Raw genomic sequence first — 26,754 nt, forward strand, 5'->3', positions numbered from 1 at the left:
GGCTAGGTTCTATCACATATAGTTACTAATTGAATCTCATTATAAACTTCTCACCTTGGGATCACCATGACCATTTTATAAATGAGGAAAGTAAGTCTCATGGATTCTAATAATTCACCCAAGAATATACAAGTTTCAAATGCCGGAGTTGAAGTTTAAATCCACATCTGACTCTGAAGTCTTCTCACAACTTGCAATAAACACTTATCTTTTCACTGATGATCCTAATGTGTGTTACTAATCACTGATTTTGAGATTAATAGTATGCTGTTTATTAGTTCAAATCGGTCAATCAAACATTAATAAATTATATTTTGAACTTCCGTTGGAAGATAAATTACGCTTTTATAATTAAAATATTAATTAAAATTTTCTTAACATGAAAAAAAACCTCAATATATGCATGGCTTCCATAGAAGTAAGTTCTAAAATGTTGAACGTCATTTACCTTCAATTTACAACATTTATTAATTAATCACACTAAATGTTTAAACTGGGCGATCCTTAATTTTCTCATGATCTAAACATGCATTTCCTCTATTTCCTGTTGCTTCATATACGAGTTCCTTTAATATTTCTTTGTGCATAATTGCTGTTGTATTTTTCAATACTTTATGAACTTATGGTGTATGGATAGTAATTTTTAGACCAATTTCAGTTCAGAGTCAGAAGTAAGACAGAACAGAACATTTTGAGGTGACTTATGACAGTCCCTTTCATCTTCCTCATCCCCACAGTCACATTGTCCATTACAAGTGAGGTTGTCCAAAACTTTTCCGTAAGAAGGGTTGTAAATATTAAAGGAGTTCCAATGTCTGTTAAATAACTAGGAAGCCTATGTGACCTTTAAATGTGTCTCTAGAATGATCCTTGATGCATTAGAGTATTATAGGAAATATAATTACAAACTTATGATGCCAGAGAATTCTTGATGCATCACTCAACTACATTTACATAAATAACATTATTGCAGTATGAAGGTATATGAACCTGGTATCAAGCTTTTCTGCTTTTTCAGGTGAAATTACAGGTATTGTCAGTGGCTCTTAATACCTGCAAATTTTGATGATGCAGCTACTCAAAAATGAAGTCTAAACACTCGACAGACACACGTACATCATTTTCTACCTCACCATGACTCTCAAAATAAAGTGTCATGCCTACAGATGTTCAAGCTGTTAACCCGTCAACTCTAAGAAATAGATCATTTACTAAAATATCACAGAGATAATGTCACCAATAAAAACACTCAGTATTGGTATTTAACCAGGATGAGGATCATACAGAGACTCTTAGATACCAGATGCCTCTTTGGTTCCCTTCAAAAGACATTAAAGTTATATTTGTTCACCAAATATTCTGAAAGTCGGTAAATGTAAGAAGTGTGTTATACTAAAGCTGTAGTTAAGTTTTCATATGAGTTTGGATACAACATGAAATTTCAGTCAAGATTAAAATTAGAGTTCAGGAACTGTAAATATTTTAGAAGGGAGAGCACTGGGTGCTAATGACTTTGTCTGCAGGTCATTATGGGGATAATTCCTCAAAAAACACTTTAGTAAATCTGGGCAGGAAAGGTCATCTTAATATGGAACTTTAATAAATTAATAAATTTTAATTTATTAATTAAATAAATTAATAAATTTTATTGTGTAAATCTCCATTGGTCACCATAATTTCTTATTCCTTGATTTTTTTTTAATTCAGTAACTTAAGAATAATTCAGGCATAATAGTATACCTATGTCATACAGATACTACTCTTCATATATTGTCCATCACAGTGAAAACAAAAACTTTATTAAAAAAAAATCAAAGGGCAATGGACCTTTCAGAAACAAAATAATATTAGAAAAGCAATGACTTTTAAAACTTTTTCCTTCTCACTGAATACATTATTTACTGATTTTAAACATATAAATGAGATATGTGAAAAAACTTCAAATGTTTGATATACTTGGTAGTGACCAGAGAAGTGGAATACAGCTCATCCAAGTAATTATCTAGAAGTCCTAAGTTTGAAACAGCTTTGTAATTATGTGGTGGAAAGTTCTGTAGCAGAAAGTAGCTGGCTTTCACTAAGACAGTATACTTGTTTCTTTAGTGCAAGCCTAAGGATCTTGAACTCAACTGTCAAGACCAAATCAAGGCAACCATCTACTGGGATGTTGAGGGAATTATCATGATTGACTACTAGCATCTTCAAGTTGACAGGACAGTATTAGAGTGACCCATGAAGTGAACTATAAAAGGCTAACAAGGAAAAGTCTGCTGATTGTCCATTACAACCTAGGTTACCAAAGATAGCTTAAAAAAATAGCACCTAACCATGCCAATGACAGTCAAATGTCAAGACATAATTGGTAGTCACTTTAAGGCAACTACTAAGAGCATACTAAATTGACTAACAGCCAACTAATGACTTACATTGGAAAAATCTGACTTTTAAAGAATTTTCAGTATTTTAATACTGACAGAAAAGTTGAAGGACTGTATTCCTTAAAGTCAAGATTTCAGTCATTGAGTGGCATTCTGAAAACTTGCCCATTTTTGCTTCTGATTTAATGATATCTTAAGTCAAAATCATGCTGATTTTTACTCTCCTGATTGCTACATCAAGAGTTTAGTTATTCTACAAGTAAAAAAAAAATTGAGAAAGAGATGACTAATACAAAGTGCTGATGGTGTCATTGTAGATGTAATAGTGATCAGAGACATACATAAGACATTGCAACAATTTTTGCTGTATTTTAAACTACTAACATAAAACCTTTCTGTTTCAATTTTTGAAAGCTATCAGAAGGCAATACTTAAGATCTAGCTTCAATTTTCCAGGTCTGGGATGTAAGGAGCTCTAAATTCTAAACTCCTGCATCTGCCAGTGTACTCACGACAGTCATCTGGTTCGTCAGATCCATCACCACAGTCATCCACGGTGTCACATTTCCACCAGAATGGAATACATTTATCGGTTTTGCAACGAAACTTTGAAATAAAGGGAAAAAAATAAAGATTAAAGAATGCTACTCATATGTAATGGATATTTAAAAACTCACTAGGGCAGATCAGCCTAGCCTACTCTCTTGCTGCAAATGTGAACTGTGGTGGTCTTAGAGCATTCCACAATAGGGAATAAGTGCACAACAAGCAGCAAAATGACCATCCAGGAAAGCACACTGTTCAGGAAAACATGGTGAGATTTCCTGAGCAAAGACAAGCTCATGAATTTACTTATTGTCTACGGCTGCTTTCTCACCACAACAGTTTAGTACTGCTACACAGACCATGTGGTTCACAAAGCCTAAAATAGTTATTACCTGACCCGCTACAGAAAAATTTTGCTGAACATTGAATAGGGCTAAAAATCATCAGAGATACCAGGAAGAGGTATTGAGTTGAATTCATTTAGTTAATTTGAATTAACTAATTTAATTAATTTGAATTATTGTTCCTGCTAACTTCACTGGCCAACCATACACAGTAACCAAGAAAGCTCAGCCAATCTTAGATCTCAGACCACAACTTATCCTTTTCTCAGTAACATTCAGTTCCAAACGTACCCTCATAAGATAGAAGAATCTAAAGAAAATCACACTTTCCATACAGAGAGCACATGCATCTGAAATAGTTGCCGTGAATAAAAACAAGCGATTGTTAAATTTAGTAGATTTCTTCTGGTACTTCAATTTTTTTTCTTCTTCTGAAATTGAAAATATTAGGTATTTTCTAAAATGTATTCATTTTCTTTTTGAAGTGTTTTTGCTGTAATTCTTATGTGAGTGACTAAAAGCAAGGTGACATTTATCTTAGCATGTTGCATGCCAGGCAGATTTGTAACATAGAAATATATAACCCAGGTTCAATTTTCTCTAATGAAAATGTATTAGCAAGCTAAAAATTTGTTCACTTAAAATACTGTTACTGTCTTCAAGTAAGACAGATTGTGATGCTAGCCTTTACTGAACCTGTCTGGATATCATGGAGCTGATTCAGGGTAGATTTATATATATATATTTATATTTTAAATAAGAGAGTAATTTTTTTGCCAGTGGCACTGTAAGAGGGAATAGAGCACTGTGAATCCCAGGGAAGATCTCCCTGTTCAGCTGATTTTCCCATATTTACTTAGCCTGTGGTCATGTTTGTTATGGCTTTCGTAAATTACCAAAAGAAAAATATTACTTTGATAGATGGTGATTGTCTGGGGATATAAGGCTTACTCTGAAAGCAATTGCCATGAACATTAAACATTTCCAGTCATTACAGTAAGATGATTTCAAGTCTCCTGAGTATATTCACAGTCTTTCTAATCAAGATTTGAAAAATATCTAAATTTTTAATATTAAAAATATTTAAAATTTTACATATTATTTACACATGTTTAATTTTACTAAATATTTCTGATTTAAATAAACACCCACTGTTTGAATGATAGATGACACAATGATTTTGCTCACTATTTCATTTTTAATAAGGACATAAAAGTGTTTTGAGTTAAGGGAAGGCCAGGGTAAAATATAGTTATTACTCTTTATGCTAATCCATATTTTATTCATTACTCTCAGAGGAAGATTTCTTCTATTTTGTGTCTGGGCTTTTTTTTCATACTTAAATACAGTAACTTTGAAAAAATAAATGCTAAATACAAAACATTCTTCATGGTAAATGCTCTCCAAGACTAATATCTTCATAAAATAAATTGCAGACTGCAATCATCACCCACAAGAAGAAGCTATAAAGAAACTCTTAAATGCATGTCTACTAAGTGGGTACATGGATAAAATGCAAATCCTACATATAGTGAAGTTTACTCAAAACAGGAAGAGTCTCCACTTAAAAATAAGTAAATTCATTTTAAATTTACTTTTATAGTTTTCTAATTAAAATGATTTAAATGTAATATTTGAAATGATTTGTGCCACAAGAATTGGACCTAACCTTGATTTTTACCAGATTTTCATATGTTCATTTCCAATCCTAATAGAATTCTTATCGGTGTGATTTGCCTATTTTGTTAAAAATCAATAATATTTGGGGGTGTATCATTGGCTGCAGTAATTAGATGATAAACCTCAAATCCCTTAGTAAGATAAATTTAAAATGCAATATTTTTTATCAGAATGCTTAATGATATGATTGTGAAGTACATAAATTATTCACTTCATTTTAATATCTACCTCACTAAAAATTGTGCTATGAACTGATTTTTCTCCAAGAAGTATACAGTAGATCTTTTTTTCCAGAAAAAGAATCAGAAAAGAATCGGAGATAAAATGACTGCATAAACCACAGGACTTACGGGGACAACCACTACTTGATTGTGTTAGCTGAGATGTTACTCTTCGTTAACTTTTTTCTTAAAAATGAGACAAATGAAGTGATAACTGTTTTTTTCAGGAAGTATTGAAAACAAAGATATCTGATCCACAACATTCTATTGTTACTGTACTGTCTTGCTATTGCTGATTTTTTTTAATTCATGCAAAACACTATTGGGGGTATATGAAAAATTATAAATATTTTAGTCACATTATCACTGATACCAAATTGAGAGGTAATTTAGTTATATGAATAAAACTTTTCTAGGTTGATTTAAGTTTTCATTTAATTGACTGATCAGACTTTTTGCTTTTGAATACATACAATCCTAGGTTTTTCTATTTAATAATTTGAAACATCTTATTCCTTTTATGACTACAGTGAGGCTGATGTTTTACTATCTATGTCCTGCTGTTTGAGATTTCATCTGTGTGTCAAACATCCTTTGGCTTTACTTTATTTCCAGTCAGCTAATGAGGCTCACCACACTGTAAGGGGCTTAAGCAGGTGTCATTTCCACTAAGTTACCTATAGCCTCAGTGTTGGGCTTCAGCAGAGTGACCCTGGTCTGCTCCAAATCAAGAGAACAGAGGTTATTTCAGAATAACCCAGAGGTTAAATTGAAAATCTGTCTAAACTAAACAAAATTAACAGAAATTATAATTAAAAAAATTTTAAAGATGTGACTTCTCCCTTAAATTTTACCTCTAGTTTGCTTATTTTACCTCCCATAGTGACAAATTGCTAGTTCTCTAAAAATAATGAATTTTGTTCACATAAATACTTAGGAGAGTATAATTAAAACAACACAGTTGTAAAGAAAAAAGAGACTGTGACCTGTGCTTTCAACTAGACGTCAGAACCTCCTGATGGCAGCTCACACTAATTGCACACATACTCAAGTATATTCTACTTGTACTAGAGGGCTAGGGTAATAACAACAACACTTACTATGACCCAGGAACTTTTCCCATGTAATCTTCATAACGGTGGCCTGGAAATATTATCAATCCCATTTAAAAGATGAGGAAACTGAGGCATCAAATAGTTAAGTAACAAAGCCAAGGTAATTCAGCTTATTTAAAGCAGTCAGAGTATGGTCAAAGTGAGTCTGGCTTCAGAGTCTATGCCCTTAACCACTACACATACTGCTTCCTGGAAGAAGCTGGATCTTTTTCGTTTACATAGTTCTTTATTGTATGAGCCTCATAGTCATAACTTAAGAGGCAAGTTGAGCTAGAATTAGCTTCTCTTTTTGAAAATAAGCACACCCTAAGAGAAATTCAGTCTCTTGCTATGATGTCACTGCTAGAATTGGAAAACCAGCAAATTCAAAACACAGAATTCTAAGAATAAATTTAGTCATGTTAAAAAAACAAATCACATTTCCTTTACAATTTTATCTTAAACAAGATAGTTACTCAAATATAAAAAATTAAATTTTATAATGCCATATGACTTTTGTCCAAATTTTGAAAGTAATAAAGTCCATGCAACTACCATTAAGTAGAAAAATTAACTTCTGAAATAGCTTCACTGAAAATAACTACATTTTGAAGAAAAAGAGATTTCAGAAGGAAATTATTTACATCATATAATTTTTCAATAAAAATATCTAGAAAATTACTTTTTACAAACATATTTTCCATATCTCTTACTCTGAAGAATGACAGAGAGGTAGAGATGGTGATACAGAGAAGATTATCCAGGTAGATTTTTTTCTTTGTTTAAACTGCATATATCTTAGTCTTACCCCTATGCCTCAATCACCCTGGTATCTTGGAATAGGTCAAATTTCCCCTGATGATTCTGCTATGCCTGCTTATGATTTGCACCATTATTCTGTGTGGATCGGTCTAAGAATGGTTTTCATTTTTGTTTTTGTCTTCCTTTTAACCTCTACGTGTACTTCCTAAATTCCCATTTTAACAATATGCATCAAATTGCTTTTCCCTTACTCTGTGACCCTCTCTATAATGTATGGAATGTTTATCTAATGCTATGCCAAACAAAAAACATGATGTTTCAAAAACGGTTTACGTGAATAGGCAAAACCTTTATAACAACTTGCTCATACATGCCATGAAATGATTTCTAGACCTCCACTCACCTGACTGGCTGTGCAGTTAGATAAGCAAGTCCTGTTATCAGCTGCAAGATAGAAGTTGGTGGGACATGCACAGGTGTGAGTCTTTCCAGGGGCTAAAAGGCACAGATGACTACAACCTCCATTATTTGTCATACAGAGATGTTTGGAGACTACAGATGAGAAAGAAACAACAACAGAATGGGATAATCAAGACCAATAATATAATATAGAATGAGAGATAGGACATTTAAGCTTCATAACTTGTATTTGAATACAACGTTGTAATCAAGAACTCATCAAGATTATAAATATAATTTTATTTTGTTAAAAATTCTACTCATCCTGTGACATTTATTTTATCATTAAATAATTTTAAGAATGTATCTCCACAATAGAAAGTATTTTACTAGGAAAAAAGTGTCCATCAGAAAAACAAACAGAGACTAAAAGTATTTTGGATGAGTATATACACAGGTTTAAAAATATAAATGTAAAATAAAATAATGAAATGATGGTCTACATGTAATAGTATACTGGGTAGCAAAAAAATCAAAACTTTATTCCATATGGCCTGATAGAATTCCCACTAGACGTATGCTTAAGCAAACTTGATACAGTTCTCATTTTTAGAGCCTTAGAGCTACATAAATATAGTTCCTTTCACCTAGCAAGTCCAGAAACTAGGATCCTATAACTATTTTGTAAATAAATGATTTCAAGAATGCAGTCTTCACTTCTCCGACTACATGTATTAATGTCATTTCAGGTTAATATGATTTCAACAAATCAATAATTCTTGTACTATTATTGAGCTTCTAACCACATCCCTTAACAGCAGTATTCGATATCAACTGAATTTATTCTATACAATTATGCTAAGCAGTCAAATCTGGTAATCTTTCTCAAAAATAAATTTACACTTAACCTTAAAGGAAACAAAAATGGAATGTTACTAAAAGATGTTGATGCACTTATGGAAATCATGGAAAGAATAATTACCATCAGGTTGTCTATAAGAATGATACACCTGGATATCTGTGATGGCATGCCATGAGTTAATCAGTGAGAGTCTGTCTGCTCCCGAGGTTTTATGGGCACGGCTGAGTGACTTGGTTTTCCCATCAGTCCAGTAGATGTAGTCTTCAAACAATGTTAGTGCAATCACCCCTGGAATATCTTGATTAGGGACTGTAATAGGAGATGGTAACATTAATGTTCAGTCTTGGAAGACTGCCAGTTAAAATATTCAATACTACATGGGCTAACAGATACAACTGCTACAGAACTTCGTGTGAATAATTGCTGTGACAACCTGTCAGGCCGGCAAGGTTCTTTATTACCGGTTAAGAGAATGCAGGATCTGGCGCAGGAGGTTGCTTTGCTCAGATTTAGATTGGTTCAACCACTGGGAAGAAAATGAATTCAATCCTGCTTACAAGTAATGGCTGCTTCACCAGAAACAAATAACATCCAACATTTAAAACTTATATATATATGTATATCTCCATCAGTTGTTTCTAACTTATATCCTCCTTAAATCCACAGGTCATTGTACTGCTTTCTCTCACTTTTAAATGGATTAAATTATATATCCAGGATGAAATGTCTATCTACCTGGAGATAGAGTGACTATGACTACTATTAACCATTTTAGTCACTGAGATCTTATGAGTATTTTTGCTTGCAAAATAAGCTGGGATAGGGATGGAGAAATATATAAATGTGACAAATAACAATGCATCATGCAGACTTAACAATTATAAAACTGCTTTGTTGCAGATTAAAATTGTTTTATAATTATACATTCATTAGAGGACTGGGTTTAAATGTAAACAGTAGATTGAGCTTCACAAACGTAAACTTTTCTTTCAAGAGATTCCAGGGTCCTATCTGGCAAATAAGATGTAATAAATTTGTTTGGTGGTTTGGAGTTAAATAATTTTAAAATGTGATAGAGGGTTCTTCAATTTTTTTTTAAAAAAAGCAATAAATAAAGAAAATTGAAATTCCCTAATTTGCACAAACATTCCAATATATTTCTCTATATAAATTTTTAGATCTACTTTTAAAAATTCTGCAAAATGTTCGTTAATGAGAAAAGGTACTATAATTCAGGTAATATGTACTTTTTTATATATTAGAACATAATGACAGAATTTATGTTTGGCATATTCCTCATTCAGCAGTAACTGAAAAACTATCAACATTTAAAATATAATTCACTTTTTCTAGGGAGGTTTACAGCCTTATTTTTAAGATGCTGGGTACATTTATATTGTTAACTAGAAGTAGAAATTTTAAATCTACCAATTTGTTATTTTTACTCGGGCCAAATGTGATCAGAGAATTCACTATGACTCAGAAAATACAGAAATAAAAGAGTTAAGACTCCTTCAAATGGGTGACACTTTAAGCCACTGACTACTATAAATAATGTAGTGTCTAGCCAGAAATCCATCTCAGAAGAGATACTATGCATATGAAGGATATAAAAAAATCAAGAAAAATCCAGATGTGCACACTTTTGATGCAGATATTCAAACTGAATTATCCGTGTAATTCCCAGACGTGGAGCCCATTGCCACAATGATAAGTAGAATTGAATAAAGAAAGATGAAAAGTAGGACATTTTACCAGAATGAATCATGTCTGAGTTATTTATGCAAACTATGCCCACTCTCCCCCTTTGACTATATAAATTCATTCCAGAAAGATAAACAAATGTGGCAAAATGTTAACAATTGGGTGACTCTTGGTAATAGGTGATCATTACAGCAATCTTTCAACATGTGTGTATGTTTGAAACTTTTCAAAAGAAAATAAAAATCCTCAGAAAAAATTGAAAGTCTCAGAAACATTCAACTCAGATTTCCTTAGATGTTAAGCAAGTAATTACATCATTAAATAGGGATTCAAAAATTAATCGTCACTTTAAAATAATGTCAGTCCATCAGAGATTCAATTAGCTTCTGTACAAAAAGTGAAGTTATTGTAAGAACTTGCCTATTACCATCTCAAAAATAGCACAGTCTGTTGAACTATTCAATAACTAGAGCTGACATTTATTCAGCCCATGGGTGCCAGAAAGTAGGCCCTTGGCTCTAATGGGTGGGGGAGGCCATTCTGGTCTCAGAAGGAAGAATTATCTGGCCCACATATCTGAGATTGAGAAACCCCATAGTAACATATCAACTTTGTACACCTATTTAATTTAATAATCAAAACAACTCTATCATGAAACAGTTGACCTCACTTTCAGATAAGAAAACTAAGATTTGGAAAACAAGTAATTTGACCAGAGAGGACGGAGAAAACTATGAAGATGCTGGTATTTGAATCTAAATCGGATTTGCTGGCTGCTGAGTTCTTTGCCACTTTACCTACTAGCCTTTAAGAAAGCCATCCTAGTAAGGTAAAGTGTGGTTATGGAATTGTGTCCCCTCAAAATTCATATGTTGAAGCCCTAGACCCCAATATATCTATATTTAAAGATAGGGCCTTTAAAGAAGTAAGATTAAATTAAGGTCTTCAGAGTGGGACCTTAATCCAATATAACTTCTCTTACAAGAAGAGAGGGACACCAGGGGTGTGCACATACAGAGAAATGGCCAGGTGAAGGCACAGCAAGAAGACAGCTATCTACAAGCCAAAGGGAGAGGCCTCAGGCGAAACCAAACCTGCAAACATCTTGATCTGGGACTTCCAGCTTCCAGGACTAAGAAAATACATTTCGGTTGCTTAATCCTCCAAGTTTGTGGTAGCCTTAGCAAACTAATACAAGTATATAAAACAATGGGACTAATTTCATAAGCTCCATGTGAAAATCATTTTATTTAATTACTTGAATGAAATTACACTGCATATGATTTTCAGACATGAGACAATTTAAGCACAGGGCAAGTTTGCTATCTCTAAGTTTGTAGTGATTGGTCACCAGAAACCCTCTGTTATCAGGTAATCAATATAAGTGTATAGAGATCAGAAAAATGAACTCTTATTTTTGGCACATAGCTGGATGTACAAAGAATGTAGAAAAGTCAGGTTAAAGTGAAGAAAAGTAGTCCATTTTCCCAGGAATTGAATCTGTTTGATTCAATTCCTTATTTGATACTGACAAAGAAAAACAGGACTAACACTAGGATCTTTATACAAGCCTATTCCAAGCCCATTCATTTGGTAAACATACTTATTTCCCAAACAGCAAGCATCAAACACAACCACCAGAGTATTCCTTCTAGAGAAAAGAAATGAAATAAAAACACCAACTATGTTAACCAAAAGAAATCTAGTCTCATACATCTGTAACACTATAGTGGCTCCAACAAGCTACTCTTTAAGAGATAGTGACATGTTCCCTAACACCACGACCAATGCCAATAAAAATCAAGTAAAATGAAAGAGAGCAAAACAAACAAATAAGAATCTTTACATATTGCCTTTTCTGGGGTTTGACCCATAACTTGGCAGTATGCCTCATTTCCTCTTTAGGACCTAAAATCTCCTTATGAGAGTTATTTGACTATCTGCTTAAGTTTCTGTGAAAAAACTGCTATATGGTAACTGATAAATGATAAGTATAAATGAATGGATGCTGTGTTTGTTTTTCCATCAACACAAAGAGTTCAACCTACATTGGGAGTAAATGAGATGTTCCAAGCCAAAGCATTATATATTTTGGTATGGGAAACGTTCCTGATTCAGAATGAGAAAAATAAACTTGCTTACTTTTGGTTGTATCTCTATTTATATACTTATTTTCACCTTATAGATATGTGTATTATGTACATCTATATGTGTGTGTATATACACATGTGCATGTATTAGGTATGTGTGCATATGTAACATATCTGTAATATATATGCATAATATATACATACATTATATATACATACATATATTACAGAGCAACAAAAAAGATTAATCTTGTGATGTAATTTGGCAGTTAGTGGAGCTGACAAAATAGACAAAATATATATAAAATATAAACATGAAATGTGATGGTATATGTGAGAAATATTTAACACAAATTCTTACTAAGACATGGTTGAGTTTATGGAAAAAGCAGTCAATGTTTTCTCAGAATAATGGTTATCCTTTTCTAAGAGGAAAATAATATGGCCCCCTGTTATACATAAGACTGCTTTTGTTTGATTGAAAGAAAAATGCAAAAAGTAAATGTAGGGAAACTTTCATTTTACAGGTATTCAGCAGACATACAAAAACGACACTAAAAACAGAACAGTTGTGTGGGCTGCAGTTTAACAGGTACTTATATATTTAAAACCTATTTTAAAGCTGCTTTCTGTAGTTAGGCCTCTATTCTGTACAACAGCGGTATTTATTGTACTGTTTCCAGCACTCCACTCAAGCACTAGGCTCCTAACTTTTATTTCATAGACTATATGTATCAGAAGAAAGGAGTTGATATTTGGCAAAAAATAAATCGAAGAAATACTCTTTGTGGCGTTTTTATCTTTTAGTCAAGTAGGTTGCTACCCTGGTAAGGTTCCTAGTAATTACGATAAATAGAAAAAGTGGAAATCGAGAATATGCTTTCAGCTTAACTGTTGCCTCACAGTTAGAGATACTCTATTATGAAACTCTTGATTATTCATTTTTGGGAATATCATTTATCATGCTAAACAAGTATATTCCTGGATAATACCAATCTAATTGTATATTTGGGACTAACCTAGTTTAAATACTTAAGAACAGAATGCACCAATGACATAGTACTCATCTCTTGTTGAGTTAAAATCTTATAGTTGGTGTTTTGGGTAAGATATTACATTGGGATAATGGCAGATTCAACATAGCTTTGCCCAGTGGGTTAGTACTTAAATAGAAATTTTACTACTAATGCTGTATTGTTTTCTGATTTTTCTCGAAGATTTACTTCAAGGATGTAAATGTCATTTTAAAATATTATATGGAACAATTTTTAATTTTGTTATTTAAAAATTATTATAAATATTTTCAAAGGAAGAACGAAGTTCAACCACCAAATTCAGTAGTTATTTTTATTAAGGAATCAAGATAAGAGTAACTTGAATATTGATTTTTTTTCTTTTAGTTATAAAGAATTTACGTATTGTTTGGAACACCTGAATGATCCAGTAAAGTCAACCTGACCCTCACTCTACGGCTGACAGTTTGGAAACAATCTCCTAAAACTTTAAAGTTAATAAGCATATCAAATAAAATATTAAATTCTATCATCTTTTGATTTTTAATACATTTTAAGACTCTCCCATTTTTCTTATTCTTGGTGTCATTGTCCCAAGTAGTCTCACCTTCCCTCACACCTGAAAAATTGCAAAATTAGTCTAATTTTTCTCATTGCTTTTAAACTCTTCCAACCTTTTTTTTTGTAACAGCCAAGCTTCCTGTAGTAAACAGAGAACATGTTTTTAAATGATAATTGAAAAGAATTTAATTGAAAGAAGTCAGTCTTATGTATGCAACTGGTTTTATTATTTTTCTCTTAATTATTTACAGAGGTGTGGCTAAGGAACCGATGATAAAGTTCTTTCCTAGATCTGATACCAGAAGCTGGTGAAAGCTGTAGCTAAGGAAAAAGAGCCACCTACCAAAAGCAGATGACATTTGGCAGAGGAACTCAGCCACTGCTAAACCACTGTAGTTGGTCATGGAGGGAAAGGGGATAAATAAATATCTGGCCTCTTGCTTCCTCCATTGTCTAATCTCCTGCCAATGCTTCCCATGGTTTAAATCCAATCTGAGGCTGGAAGGTAAAAGAGCCGGGGTGATGCAGTCCACAGAAGTCCGCCTTCTAGCATACAGAGCATGGCAAAAAGGCAAAGATAGAATAACTAGAACTCCCTCCAGTAAATATTTCCAATATTTCTTCCATCTCGCATCTCTCTTCCTTGATCAAAAACCACCAATGACAGCCATTCCCTAGGCAGTACTGTGCAAACTATTTAGCCTGACTGAAACTTCTGTCTTCAGAAGAGAAGATCAGGATTCTCACTAATCCTCTAGTCTGAGAGACCTTGACACTAACAATTTTCCCTGATATCTTTCTAGATGTCTAATTTACAATACGGTATGTAGAGAAGCCTGAATTAAAGTAGTAGAACATGAAAACCAAAAAGGAAGATATAAAACAAAGAAAAACAATTAGCATTCAAAAAATGAGGTGAGATTAATCAAAGGCTACAAAAGGAGTGTAACATGATAAAATGAGATGATGGAAGAAAGTGATCTAACATGTCAAGAAAGTGGAAGATTCATGACAGTGGTGAGTACGTGGGTGAATAATGGTTTCTAGTTTATAGAGAGTAATGGAGAAGAGTGGGTGGAGGGGAAAATGGCCATAGTATACTAATTTCCAGAGAATGACTGCTGAGTCAGTAGCTTTAGTTACAAATGCCCCATCAAAAAGAGTATGCTTTATGTAACCTTAGTGCCAAGAACATTTGTTCTTTGTCCGTAATTGGGCATCCCCTTCAGTGTTACTGTTTGCAGAAGATTTTTTTAAAATAATTATTTCCTCAGAACCATCTACAACAGGCTACAAAATATTCCATTTAACATTTGCCTACATGAACATTTTTTCCTGCCTACTCTTTAATACAACCCTGCTTAATGGAAACAGTACTACAAATAAAATTTCAGGTATGTGGACCCAAAATCCATTGTTCAAAATCAATAACAACATTATCAAATGGTAGAAACACTAATAGTCAATATCACCAAACATGATGATAAAATGTTCAAAAGTTATTTTTTCCAATAAAAAGTATGATCTTTCAAAAAGTTCATCCATCACTGAAAGCTTAAAGAGGAGGAAAAATAAAGGTCTTCCATTCAGCATATGTCAGAGTACATAGCAGATATGAGCTGATGCTACTTGAGCGTCTATTATATGAGGCTGCCTTTGGAATACCGACACTGATCAAATGTCCAGACAAAAGTTACATGTCCTTCCTTAATGCAGTAGTTTACACTGGGACACTTAAATGTGAAACTTTTTGAAATAAATGTAATGTATGATGGCAAAATATAGAAATTATTTAGAGCTCTTCTTTAAATTAAAGCCATTATTAAAAGACAGAAGGCATCCTTTGCCTACCCTTTTCTGGTATTCTACCAGAATACCTTTTTGTCTACCTTGTCACCTCAAATCATATACATTCTCTACATAGATTAGGAATATTCAACTTCATATAATTTAATCCCTTCCCTTCCCTCACATATCTTTAAATTATTCATAATATAAGGTCATATATGGCCACTTTCATATTTAATATCTAAAAAGAGTATTTCTGCTAATGAATAGCAGTATTTATAAGTTTACAATGTAAATTATAGTTCATTTACTTTGAAAACTAAACTGTGCCTATAAATATCGTCTCTTGATGATGACACTGCTCTTCAATCTCTGAAGTAAACAAAACAACACTGTTTCATGCACTTAGCAAAGATATATTCCAGTTGCTTTGAAACTCTCTGGACTTTTCTACTGGTGATACAAACCTTCATAGATACTTGGAAATGTACTTTCAGAGCTGACCATCAGTACTAAATATAAGTTATGACATTCTACATACATATGCATTAGGAATGTGTTTGTTAGAGCGTCCTAATGAAAGCTGAAGACTTTGAAAAGCCCTTTGCCTTTGGAACAGATATCAAGTAGAGCCATTTACATGAATTTAGTATCTGGTTGTCCCACATTCCTATAATTATAAATATGCTTCTAGAATAAAAACAGAAAAGAGTGTAACATATTACAAGCATTTTCAAACGTGTTCTAGTAGTCCTAGGAATAACTAGGGATAAGTGAGTGAATTGAATGAACAGTCCTCCTCTCCCACAGTTCCAACCTCAGTCAATTCCTTTAAGAAATGTTAAAAAATCACTGATTGATTAGAAGTCCTATTTTGTGGGTAAGAACTTTGAACTATAATGTGGCAAAGCAACTTGCCTAAATTAGAGAGTAACCTAATCAAAAACTAAAGCTACTAATTCCCAATGCTGCACCATGTCATATTTGGGACGGATAACACTGTTGAAAGTGGCTGAAAACTCATATAGGGTAATTCTTTAAAGTTATATTTTAAAAAGTATATGGAACGCATGTGACATTTGCAAAATAATAACCTGTTTAGACATATACACAATTTAACGTAACATGTTCTATTCAAGGGACAAAAATAAAAGATATGATTGACACTGAAATTCTAAAACTTTTCAGAAATGGCAGTTAATTTCAATTTATTTGACTGGTTCAGGAACATTTCTATAGTAACTGAATTTTATTTTGCTCCCTTCCATTAACTTTTATTGTATTGTAAACAGCAGCACATCAACACCATTGGCATAAAATAGCCTGTGAAGTCAACTGTTTGTAACAGACTGTGAATGATAGGAAATTTTTTTTCAAAAGTACTAAAATGCAATATCTTACCAAGAAAGAAACACTCTAGAATATTGTAAAATTGGATGGTGGTGTTTATTAGATTCTCTCTCTTTTTTCAGTGGGCTTTGGTGGATATTTACATTTTCTAAAGACCTAAATGCAACAGCTACTGACTTTCAGGATACAGGAGCACAAAGTACTCCCTTTGTCTTTTTCAGTGTGTTTTTCCCCCTTCGAACAAAACCCACTAAATATATCTTTGCTATTTCACCAGTAGCACACTGAGATCTGTATTCTTTTCCCAACATTGATTAGATGATCACTGCATGGGTTATGATTTGGATTTTAAATCCAAGCACAGAACTGCCTCCTCACAATACAAACTAGATTCCCAGAGCAATAAACAAACTAAAGTGTTGGACTGTCAATACAATACTGACACTTCAATATGAGTATCTTCAGGTCTAGGAGTATAGAAACAAATGAAGAGTCATAGTCAACATAATAGCATGAAACTTTAAAGAATTTTTCCACAAAATAAAAGTTCAGTGATAAGCTATAGTTTAGAATCATACCCAATGATTACTTTTCTGAGAAATTAGCAGTTATGAGTGTATATTTTTCCAGTGTGCTGGATAAAATATGTACATAGCCGACTGATTTAACACAAGGTTAAATCATTCAGTGACTCGAAGAATATTCTGAAAAAAAAAAGTACTAGAAGAAATAAATTTTAAAACTCAAGGTCAAGCAATGTTTTTCTTAGCTCTTAGCCTTTTGTTATTACAGTTTACACAGTATTTTCAGTCTTTTTGTCAAAAAACTACCTCTCTATCTCAAGTTCAATGGCAACTCACAAAAAAATGAGGAAAAATAAATCTGAATTTATGTGCTTTGATACAAGCAGTCAGAATGAAATTGTGGTCTAAATATAATTTTCTGGTATTTAATTTTCTTTTCATTAAACGGAAAACAAAATCTCTAAGTTAAGCAAGATATGCAGAGTTAGGGCTGCAATTTTTCTCAGAAATGTCTATAAAATGTAACCTATTTTATAAACATTTCATTAGAGAAGGCTATACTTTCAGGATGCATAAAATTAATAACAAAGGATCTTTGCTGTGTTCAAATTTCAGGAATTCTGTGACATAAATTTTCAAATAAGATTAGAAGTTTTCCCATAGGCAGGAGATAAAGTTAGTTTGGAAAGAGCAAACAGAAATATCAAAATGTCCCACTAAAGCAAGGGGTACATTTTTAAGCAACATGATTGTTCTCTTCACACCTTCAAATAAACAAACACACACAAAAACTGGATTTAATGAGCTATACTCTTTTATTTACAGTAATTATGTTCTAATGGCTTAAGTTTTTGTTTATTTATTTCTCATATATTTTGCAATTTATCTATGTCTACTATTTACATTAATCTGAAAAAATTCAAGTATGGATATACCTTTATATATATATAGGTGTGTGTTTATGCTATAACTGTTGCTATTAGAAACTATAATAAGCAGAGAGAAAAATCTTCAGTTAGTCATCTTTTCAAAAACAAGGGGGCCTTGTGGAGAATGGAACAGGCCTTGGAACCAGTGAGATCTGGGTTCAAATTCTAACTATGAGCTATTTGACTTTGGACAAATTATTTAATCTCTTTAAACTTATTTCCTTGTTGCAAAATGGCTTTAATGACACATCTCATAGTGTTCACTGATGGAATGGCTAAAAAAGCATGTATTGCATCAAGCAGTTTCTTGAACACAGTAGGCTTCTAATAAAAGTATGAGTTTATAAGGGGATGGTTCCAGTTCTTGGAACCACAGTATTAAGCTAAGAAGATTTCCACTGAAAGCCAATAATAATTATAAATCATACATGCAAAACATCTAATACAACATCATGCTCAAGAACATATATTTTCTTCTCTCTTATTGATTTGGTAAGTTCACAAGTACTCAACTTTAAAAGATATTAATAACTTTTGCAGTAATAATCAGGGAGAACTGAGGACTGGATAGGTGATTTGAGATTTTAACTAAGGAAATAAATCTGGTTATTACAGATTTTCAACCCCTCACAGGCTTAAATTGGAGATTAACCTGAAATTAAAACTTTGGGATTTGGCAAAAATTCTAAAGTGATCCACCTAACTGGGAGACTTAGAATTTTAGTTCTGGAATTCCCCTTTGATGCCATTTTTTCCAATACCCTTATTTCTATGGATGAGGCAACTGAGACCCAGTGAAGCTACACATACATTTCAGGGTGAAAAAGCTTTCTAACAGTGGATCCCACCCCAACCCACCCTCATCCTTAGGTTCCCCAAGCTTCTTTTAAGATGCTAAGGGTTTTCTTTCTCCAGTCTGAGAAGATCCTTTTACTCAAAGATTCGTGCTCCAACAAAGTTTTAGAACTTCTTATCCAACATCAAAGCCTAAAATTCTCTGAGGAGGACTGTGGTTTGGGGGTGGTAAGAAATCAGTCCCAAAAATATAGGCCTACAAGAAGAATATTATTATTTAGAATCATTGTGTTTAGAATATATTTAGAATCATTCTGTTTCTGTATAAAGACAGATTTAAACTTAAAAACTGAGCATTTCAATCTGCAGAACACTTTGAAATGCCAAGTTTCTCACTGCACCTATTTTATATCTCAAGGAATAGTAGGAGGAGAGAGAGTCACTCATTTGCAATCTTTCTTCTAGGTAAATTATCAGGTATTCAGAAAGGCTTTTTAGGTAAATATATGATAAAGAATGTTTAACCATATCCTTAGAATTTCTTTGATGTTGACCCTTTTGTTAAATAAATGTACCTCTCATCAAGACAGAGCTTTTCAAGAAGAATCTCTAAGTTATGCTTAGTTTAGTACTTTTTATTTCTTTAAAAAATGTACAAATATATTTGAAATTCATAAGTTATCCAAACTGTGAGTTATTTCCCCCTGGCTAAGTAGATAATAATATAAATCATTCACTTAATATTTGCAGCTCAACCACCAATATTTCTGCTGTTTTAAGTTTACAGATCTTTCCTCTTTATTCTGCTAAATAACTATTGAATGTAACACTTTATCCCCATTCCCACAGCTATAATCACTTCAAGTGTTTTCTCCTAAAATATTTTAACAGCCTCTAAATTGGTTGCCCTTCCAGGGTCTTTCATTTTCCATGCTGTTGTCAAATCTAATAACAGCACTCTATCAACTAAATGCCATCAATGTCTCCCTATGACCTATATGATAAATTCCAAATTACTTAACATACAAGGCCTGTCACAATCTGGCCCCAATTTGCCCTTGTTCATCTAGTGTCATTATCTTCCTCTTACACAACTTCCAGTTTACAAATTGTGTAAACCCCATACTGTTTCAAGACTCTATTACATTTTTGCACATGCTGTTCCCTCTGTGTGATGAATCCTTCCTTCATTTCCCCATATGGAGAGCTTGTCCTACATCTTTCAGATTTTTCAAAGATCCCATCACTTCACCAAACACTTCCCTAAACCAGCCTGCATTTTGGCAATACTGTACATATACTGCTAACACCAATCTAATTTATGTTTTTACCTTCATATCAGTCTCTTCCCCCCACTAAACTATAGGTGCTTTGAAGGCAGGGACTTATTCAGCTTTGTAACTCCAGGGCCTCACATAATGCATGGCACAGAAAGAGACAACAGTAAATGTTTGTTGAATGAATGAAGGAATGAATGGGAAGATCTAAAAAAAAAGAAATCAGAGAAATTTAAAAAATAAACAATGAAACTGTGATTTAACTGTCTCTCTCAGTTATCCAGTAGTATGCATACTAGTCTACAGTATTATTATATCATATTATTATATAATTATTGGAGTAAAAACCAGTAGAATAATATACACAGGCATTAGGGAAAGATTCATGTAACTAAGATTGCACCTAAATGTTCCCAAGATAGCAAATTGACTAATTCTCTTTTTTTAAAATTTTACGATGTAGTGCTTGGACTTGTTAAGAAGGTGGGTTGGGGTAGAAGAGGTAGCAGAGAAAGACGGATGTAAATTCTCAAGCAATTTTCCAGTTACATGGTCCTCAGAGGTAATCTGATCTATCGCTTAGGCACAGAATTCAGATCTTTTAGAAATTCTTAGGCTGGGCAAGTAATAAAATAATGCTTCATTTACGGAAATGCTGTATGGTTTAAACCACAACATGTTTGGGGGAAAAAACCTTCTAAACTGTAAAGTGATACTCATGGTTTAGTTTTTTCTCCATTATTAAACCTTGACTTATTAAAAGAAAAACGTAATTCTGAAATTTTCATATACCCTTTATACTCTCAGATTACTTTGTCATGACTGGCATATCCCATTCTTTTGATGAGCTCTGGCTCTAGTTTTAATAAAAAGAATAAATGAGAACAATAATACTAGTCTGGTTAAGAGAGAAGAGAGGTCAGTGGCCAAACTAATACAAAAGTTAGTAATGTTATAATAGTCTCATTTTCCACCTCCAAATATGCAACTAGAAAACCACAGCTTTTTTTATGTCTTTATGGGGACAATGCAAGGAGTAAAAAAATCCTATTCCTCTTTACAGACATTGCAAATGAATGACTCTTTTTTCATTGGTTGTGAAATTGGCATAAGTCAGGCTGTGTACAGTTAGTAGCTCATTAGTAACTACCAGGTAATACTGGCTTGCATTCAGATATTGACAGATGCCTAATAAGACACTTAGTGAATTTTTCATTAGTCTTTCTGAAAAAGCCTTCAGGAGAAAATATTTCTGAAGGCAGGAACTCTTTTACTTTCCTTTTCTCCCCCCTTGAGCCTCAAAGTATTTTCAAAAATCAGATTTTTAAATGTTAATAACATCATACCTGAATATCTTTCAGCCAAATATTTTACTCTTCAGTAAATTTAGTTTCACTTCTTGCTATCTATGTCCATCTACCAAAAGTCATCACCAGTACTGTGATTGAAAGACACTTAATTTACATGCATTCAATTTTGTATTAAGTTTTCAAAGCATTAGTCATCCACATATCTGACATAATTTTAAAATAATGGGGAGGGGATGGAATCAATAGTTTCTAATAGACATTTTTAACTAGTTTTTGTTATTCAAATAAAAGGCTCAAACAAAAATAGGCAAATATTTGATGCTAGAATATATTTTAAATATTTACCTATCTAACCAAAAATTGTTTAAATTTTATTGTACAGTGAAATTTTAGCACAAAGTAATACATTCACAACAACTTAGCACGCTAAAAATACATGCTAAAAATGGTTATGTGGGGAAAATACTGATTGCTACAATAAAACTCAATTATATCATCTACAAAAGTTGCAGAACATTTCATTATTGATTCTTCAAAGGAGATATAACTGCTGAATGCTAAGTGTAATTTTAATTTGACAACATTGCTTTTGCTGTAATTAAAACCCTAGAGTGATCTTTAAATAACTCTTCATTCCAATTGCATCCTGATGAGTTTCTTTATAATTGGAATGCCAACACCTAAATAAGCGACTCATCCGACACTTGTCATACTTCACTGTTCCCACCCTTAAAAAAGCACCTCTAAAAGCTTTCTGTTGGCATTTTTAGTTAGACATATTTATTTAAACAACAACTGAGAAAAACTTGGGCAGAGTTAAGGAGTGGTGTGACTTCAGTGATGTATACCTCCTTTATTATTTATTTTTTAAATTTATTTTTATTAAGGTATACTTGATTTACAATATTATGTTAATTTCAGGTGTACAACACAGTGATTCAATAGTTTAATAGATTATACTCCATTTAAAATTGTTATAAAATTTTGACTATATTCCCTGTGCTGTAAAAATATATCCTTGTGCTGTTTTATTTTATACATAGGAGTTTGTAACTCTTAATCCCCTAATTCCACTTGCCCCTTCCCACTGTTAGTTTTTAATTTTTTTAAATTCAGTGGCTTCATTCTTCTCTACACTGGCATATATTTGAAGGGCTTCACCTGACAGGATTAAATTATCAATAATTCTCTCTTCCTTGTCATTTCACCTCTTTCCTTCTTCCAGGGGTTTTGATCTAAGCTTACTGCCAGAGAAGAAAGCAATCTCTTAAGCTAAGCCATACATGTATGGCTTTACTTGAGATCTCTCAGTGAAACTTGTACTTTATTTGGGATCTCTCAGTGAAACTTTACAGTCTCTCAGTACTTTACAAGATATTTGAAGATGAAAACACCTAATAACAAAGGTGACATTAGGTCACTACAGATTAATAAAAATTTGTTCCTCTTCTTCATTCTGGGAAAAACCTAATCTTTAAAAAGCTACCTGCATCTAAAATATTTTGAGTGTTCATGAATTGTTTGTGGTTTCTGTTATATTCATGTCATCTTCACCTGGATCCCATTCTTTTTTATTATGTCCTTCTCCTTTGCTCTTGTTAATTCCCTCATCCTCAGCTATTTTTTCCTCTAAGACTTTTTGCCCATCCCTAATTCTAGCATTACCTCCCCCATATCAAATTGCTTCCTTCATTTATTTTATATTTAGAGTCTTATAATCTACTCAGAGTTATAAAAAATAGAAAAATAAAGTACCTATAGAAGTTATATTCAAATAATTTCCTAAACATTACTCTAATTTGAAAGCTGTTTTTCATGTTACTTTTTGTTGATGCTGTTGATTACATAACAATAAATTTAATCATGTATGTAGTCTAACTGATAACTTTTAAATATTACTTCACTGTCTTTAAAGAATTATACTTTCACTTAGTATTTAAAAAAAGAAACCTATCAGATTGCAATAATAACCTTATTTTTATAAGCAAGTATTCTGTTTCAGTTCAATTAGGATATATGTATATATTAACTTATAAAAATATCATTCATTTACTATAAAAACTATTTAGAAAAGCACAATTAGAGAAAACATTGACAATGTCAAAGTGATTTTTATGTATGACTATAGAAGGTCTGAATAAATATATCTAATTCTTATTTACCAATATTGTCACAAACGAATATAATAATGTAATCTTAAATTAAGAAATGCATTTGATGAAAGTATATAAAATAAATAAATAAACATATATATATATTTTTTTTCTAAATGAGTATTTTATGCACTGGTGAAATACTGAATCATTTGTGCTATGGGACCAACCTTTGTGTCTGTGAGATCCATCCATGTTGCTAAATTCAATATGATTTTCATCAGCCCAGTAGAGTCTATGGTTGACATAATCTATTGTTAGTGCCATAGGTCTAGAAATCTTGGTTTCTATGACAACACTCTGATTGGTTCCATCCATTCCAACACGTCCAATGTGAGGATACTCACAGCAGTCAATCCAATATAAATACCTAGAAAAGAAAATCAATAGCCACATTGTTTACAGACACTCAGGGAGTAAAACATCTTACAGTATTTCTCTTATTTGCTTAGCTATTCCCAAATTAATTCTTGTATCTCTCTAAATTGCAGCTTGTAAGAAGCATACTTCAATGCAAACTTTTCTTATGCTTTTTTTAAACATGTAGCACACTTTGAAATATCCTTATAATTTTAAACATATGTTTCCTTTAGTATACAACTCATATGTATATAACATTTCTGCAAGTGTTAACAAATAATAGATGCCCAAAACTAAAGAGGTAAACCTTCAAAATGCATCTATAATGTTAGAGGAATAAAACTATCTAAATATTTTTTTTTCTTTTGTGTTTTACCTATGAAAAATTCAAAATGAATTACGGAGAAGGACATTATATTTTCTTGAATGTTCATTGTTCAGTGTGGTAGCCACTAGCCAATTGTGACTCTTTAAATTTAAGTTAATTAAAATCATATAAAATTAAGTAAATTCCAAAAGTGAAAAATAATTTCCTCCATTAAATCTGCAGTACTATTAACAAAGTACTGCAGATTCTTAGAGGTGAATAGTAATGTTTTTGAGGTCATTAAGTAAATTATGAATTTCAAATGGTCTGAGCTCCATGTAATAGCAAATATCTTTTGTTTGTATTCTGAACATTTTATTTGGCTAATCTTATCATCATCTTGAACCAAGATACCATGAAGAAGAGGAAGAGCATATTTCATGGAGTCCAACATCTGTTACATCACTCCCAATAAGTTCACTGAGAGTTTGAGGCCTGAAATCCTCACCCTGACACTCAGATTCTTCATTATTAGACACAGGCTTTTTCAATTTACTTCCCACTATTGAAATGTATGAACTGAGGTCTAGTTGGAGTATTTATAGTCCTACATTTTCACTTTTTTCTTTTATCGTATCATTTGCCTTGCTCCTGCCTCTTCAATACAGATATTATGATTCAGACGTTATTCATAGTGTCCCCTCTGTTCTCCACAAATTCTTCTCTGATTTGTGTCAGTTCATGTTTTTCAAGGTAGGTTACAAGATTATATATATTTAAGAAATGGTTTGTTAAGCAAAGTAAGCATCATCTTGTTAATTATAGGATTTTTCAGAGCTTTTAATACGCTATATGATATAATGACTCTCTAAGAGGGAGCTAAAATATCCTTTTTTTATCACATAGTTTTGGGTAACTACATTTCTTTTCCTAGAGCAGTTCACAGGAAACACACTTTAGGAAACTGTGCTTTAGCACCTTCCGGTCTACAGAATTTCTTTATCACATGTATAACTGAACAACACATATATCATGCACATAGGAACCCACAAAGCAGTAATGATGTAGGTTCTCAGGCTTCAGAATCAGAGAACCTAACTCGATAAATCAGTTGGTGAAACATCTCTGATAAACCCCAAAGCCGTGCTTAAGTGGATTGAGAAACATATCTTGAAACAATGATTCACTGAGGCTATATAATATGTGTCAGACATTGCTTAGTACTGGGAACACAGAGGTAAACAGATATGATTTTTGCCATCAAAGATCTCTCAGTGAATACAGTAGAGGTGAATGTAAAACAAATGTAAAAATTAAAGCATATTATGATAAAACTACTTTACCATGGAGGCACAAAAGAAGGAATGACAATTTTACCCAGATGGAAAAAAGCATGAAAAATCTTATCTTCATAACTACCTTATAAATTTCTTGATAACAATGATCTTTTATCTCTTTCAGAATTTAGAATAAAGTATAACTTAAAGATTTTAATGCTGCAACAGGTCTTGAAGATCATGTAGTTTCAGGCCTTCATTTCACTGACAAACTAAGACCATAAAATATTATGAGCTTTGTCTTAGTCTGTTATGATAGTGATAAAGCTGGAACAAGGGCTCAGGTCTCCAGATTTATAGACTAGCTTTTTTTAAATGTATTTTTTTATATTTAAGATAAAACTCATATTCCATTAATAATGTTGTCTAGCTTTTTTTTTTTTTTTCCTAAGCAAAACTATGCAGAGTCTTAAAAGCAAAAAAGGCCTAAAAACAGGTTACTTGGGTTCACATTCCAGGTCCACCCATGTGAACTTGGCACTTTAGTTAGCCTCCTCTGAGCCTGGATTTACTCACATATGTTCAAAAGTGATAATAATAGTTTCTACTCACAGAGTCCTGTAAGGATTAAAAGAGAGAAGACAGGGAACAAACTTGGAACATTTATGAATATGTAGTTAAGTATTCAGCAAATATTAACTATTATTATTTTACTTGCACTACCTACACAATATATGCATTCATATTGGTTTAGTGATAACTGTCTAATAAATTACTTACTGCATCTAGATTGTATGTATGTTATTACATGATTTGCCTGGATTTTATCATGTGTGTTATTACCTGATTTGCCTATTTAAGTACCCATCAATTAGAAGAATATTATAAAAATGTTTTACTGTATTGAAGGAAAGCATAGTTTAACTGTACTCAGTATAAATGAGCCTTCATAAGCACAGAAATTACTGTGCATCTCTCCTTATGGGTAGCTAACTTGCGATGACTAAATTTCATTTCCTTTTCCATAATT

The 26,754-nt window shown here is 32.5% G+C and overlaps 1 protein-coding gene across 1 annotated transcript in view; it reads right to left on the bottom strand.

Moving 5' to 3' along the window:
• LRP1B (LDL receptor related protein 1B) overlaps positions 1-26,754 on the bottom strand; it is a 1,473,103-nt gene that overhangs the window by 206,172 nt on the left and 1,240,177 nt on the right. The window contains exons 60-63 of the mRNA XM_065880137.1: positions 23,951-24,150; positions 8,407-8,595; positions 7,429-7,577; positions 2,891-2,984 (exon numbers count right to left, since the gene is read on the bottom strand). Coding sequence (XP_065736209.1) covers positions 2,891-2,984; positions 7,429-7,577; positions 8,407-8,595; positions 23,951-24,150 — 632 coding nt within the window. The remainder of the gene's footprint in view (positions 1-2,890; positions 2,985-7,428; positions 7,578-8,406; positions 8,596-23,950; positions 24,151-26,754) is intronic.

The sequence above is a fragment of the Phocoena phocoena genome, chromosome 7 (assembly GCF_963924675.1).
Source record: "Phocoena phocoena chromosome 7, mPhoPho1.1, whole genome shotgun sequence".
Lineage (NCBI taxonomy): Eukaryota > Metazoa > Chordata > Mammalia > Artiodactyla > Phocoenidae > Phocoena > Phocoena phocoena.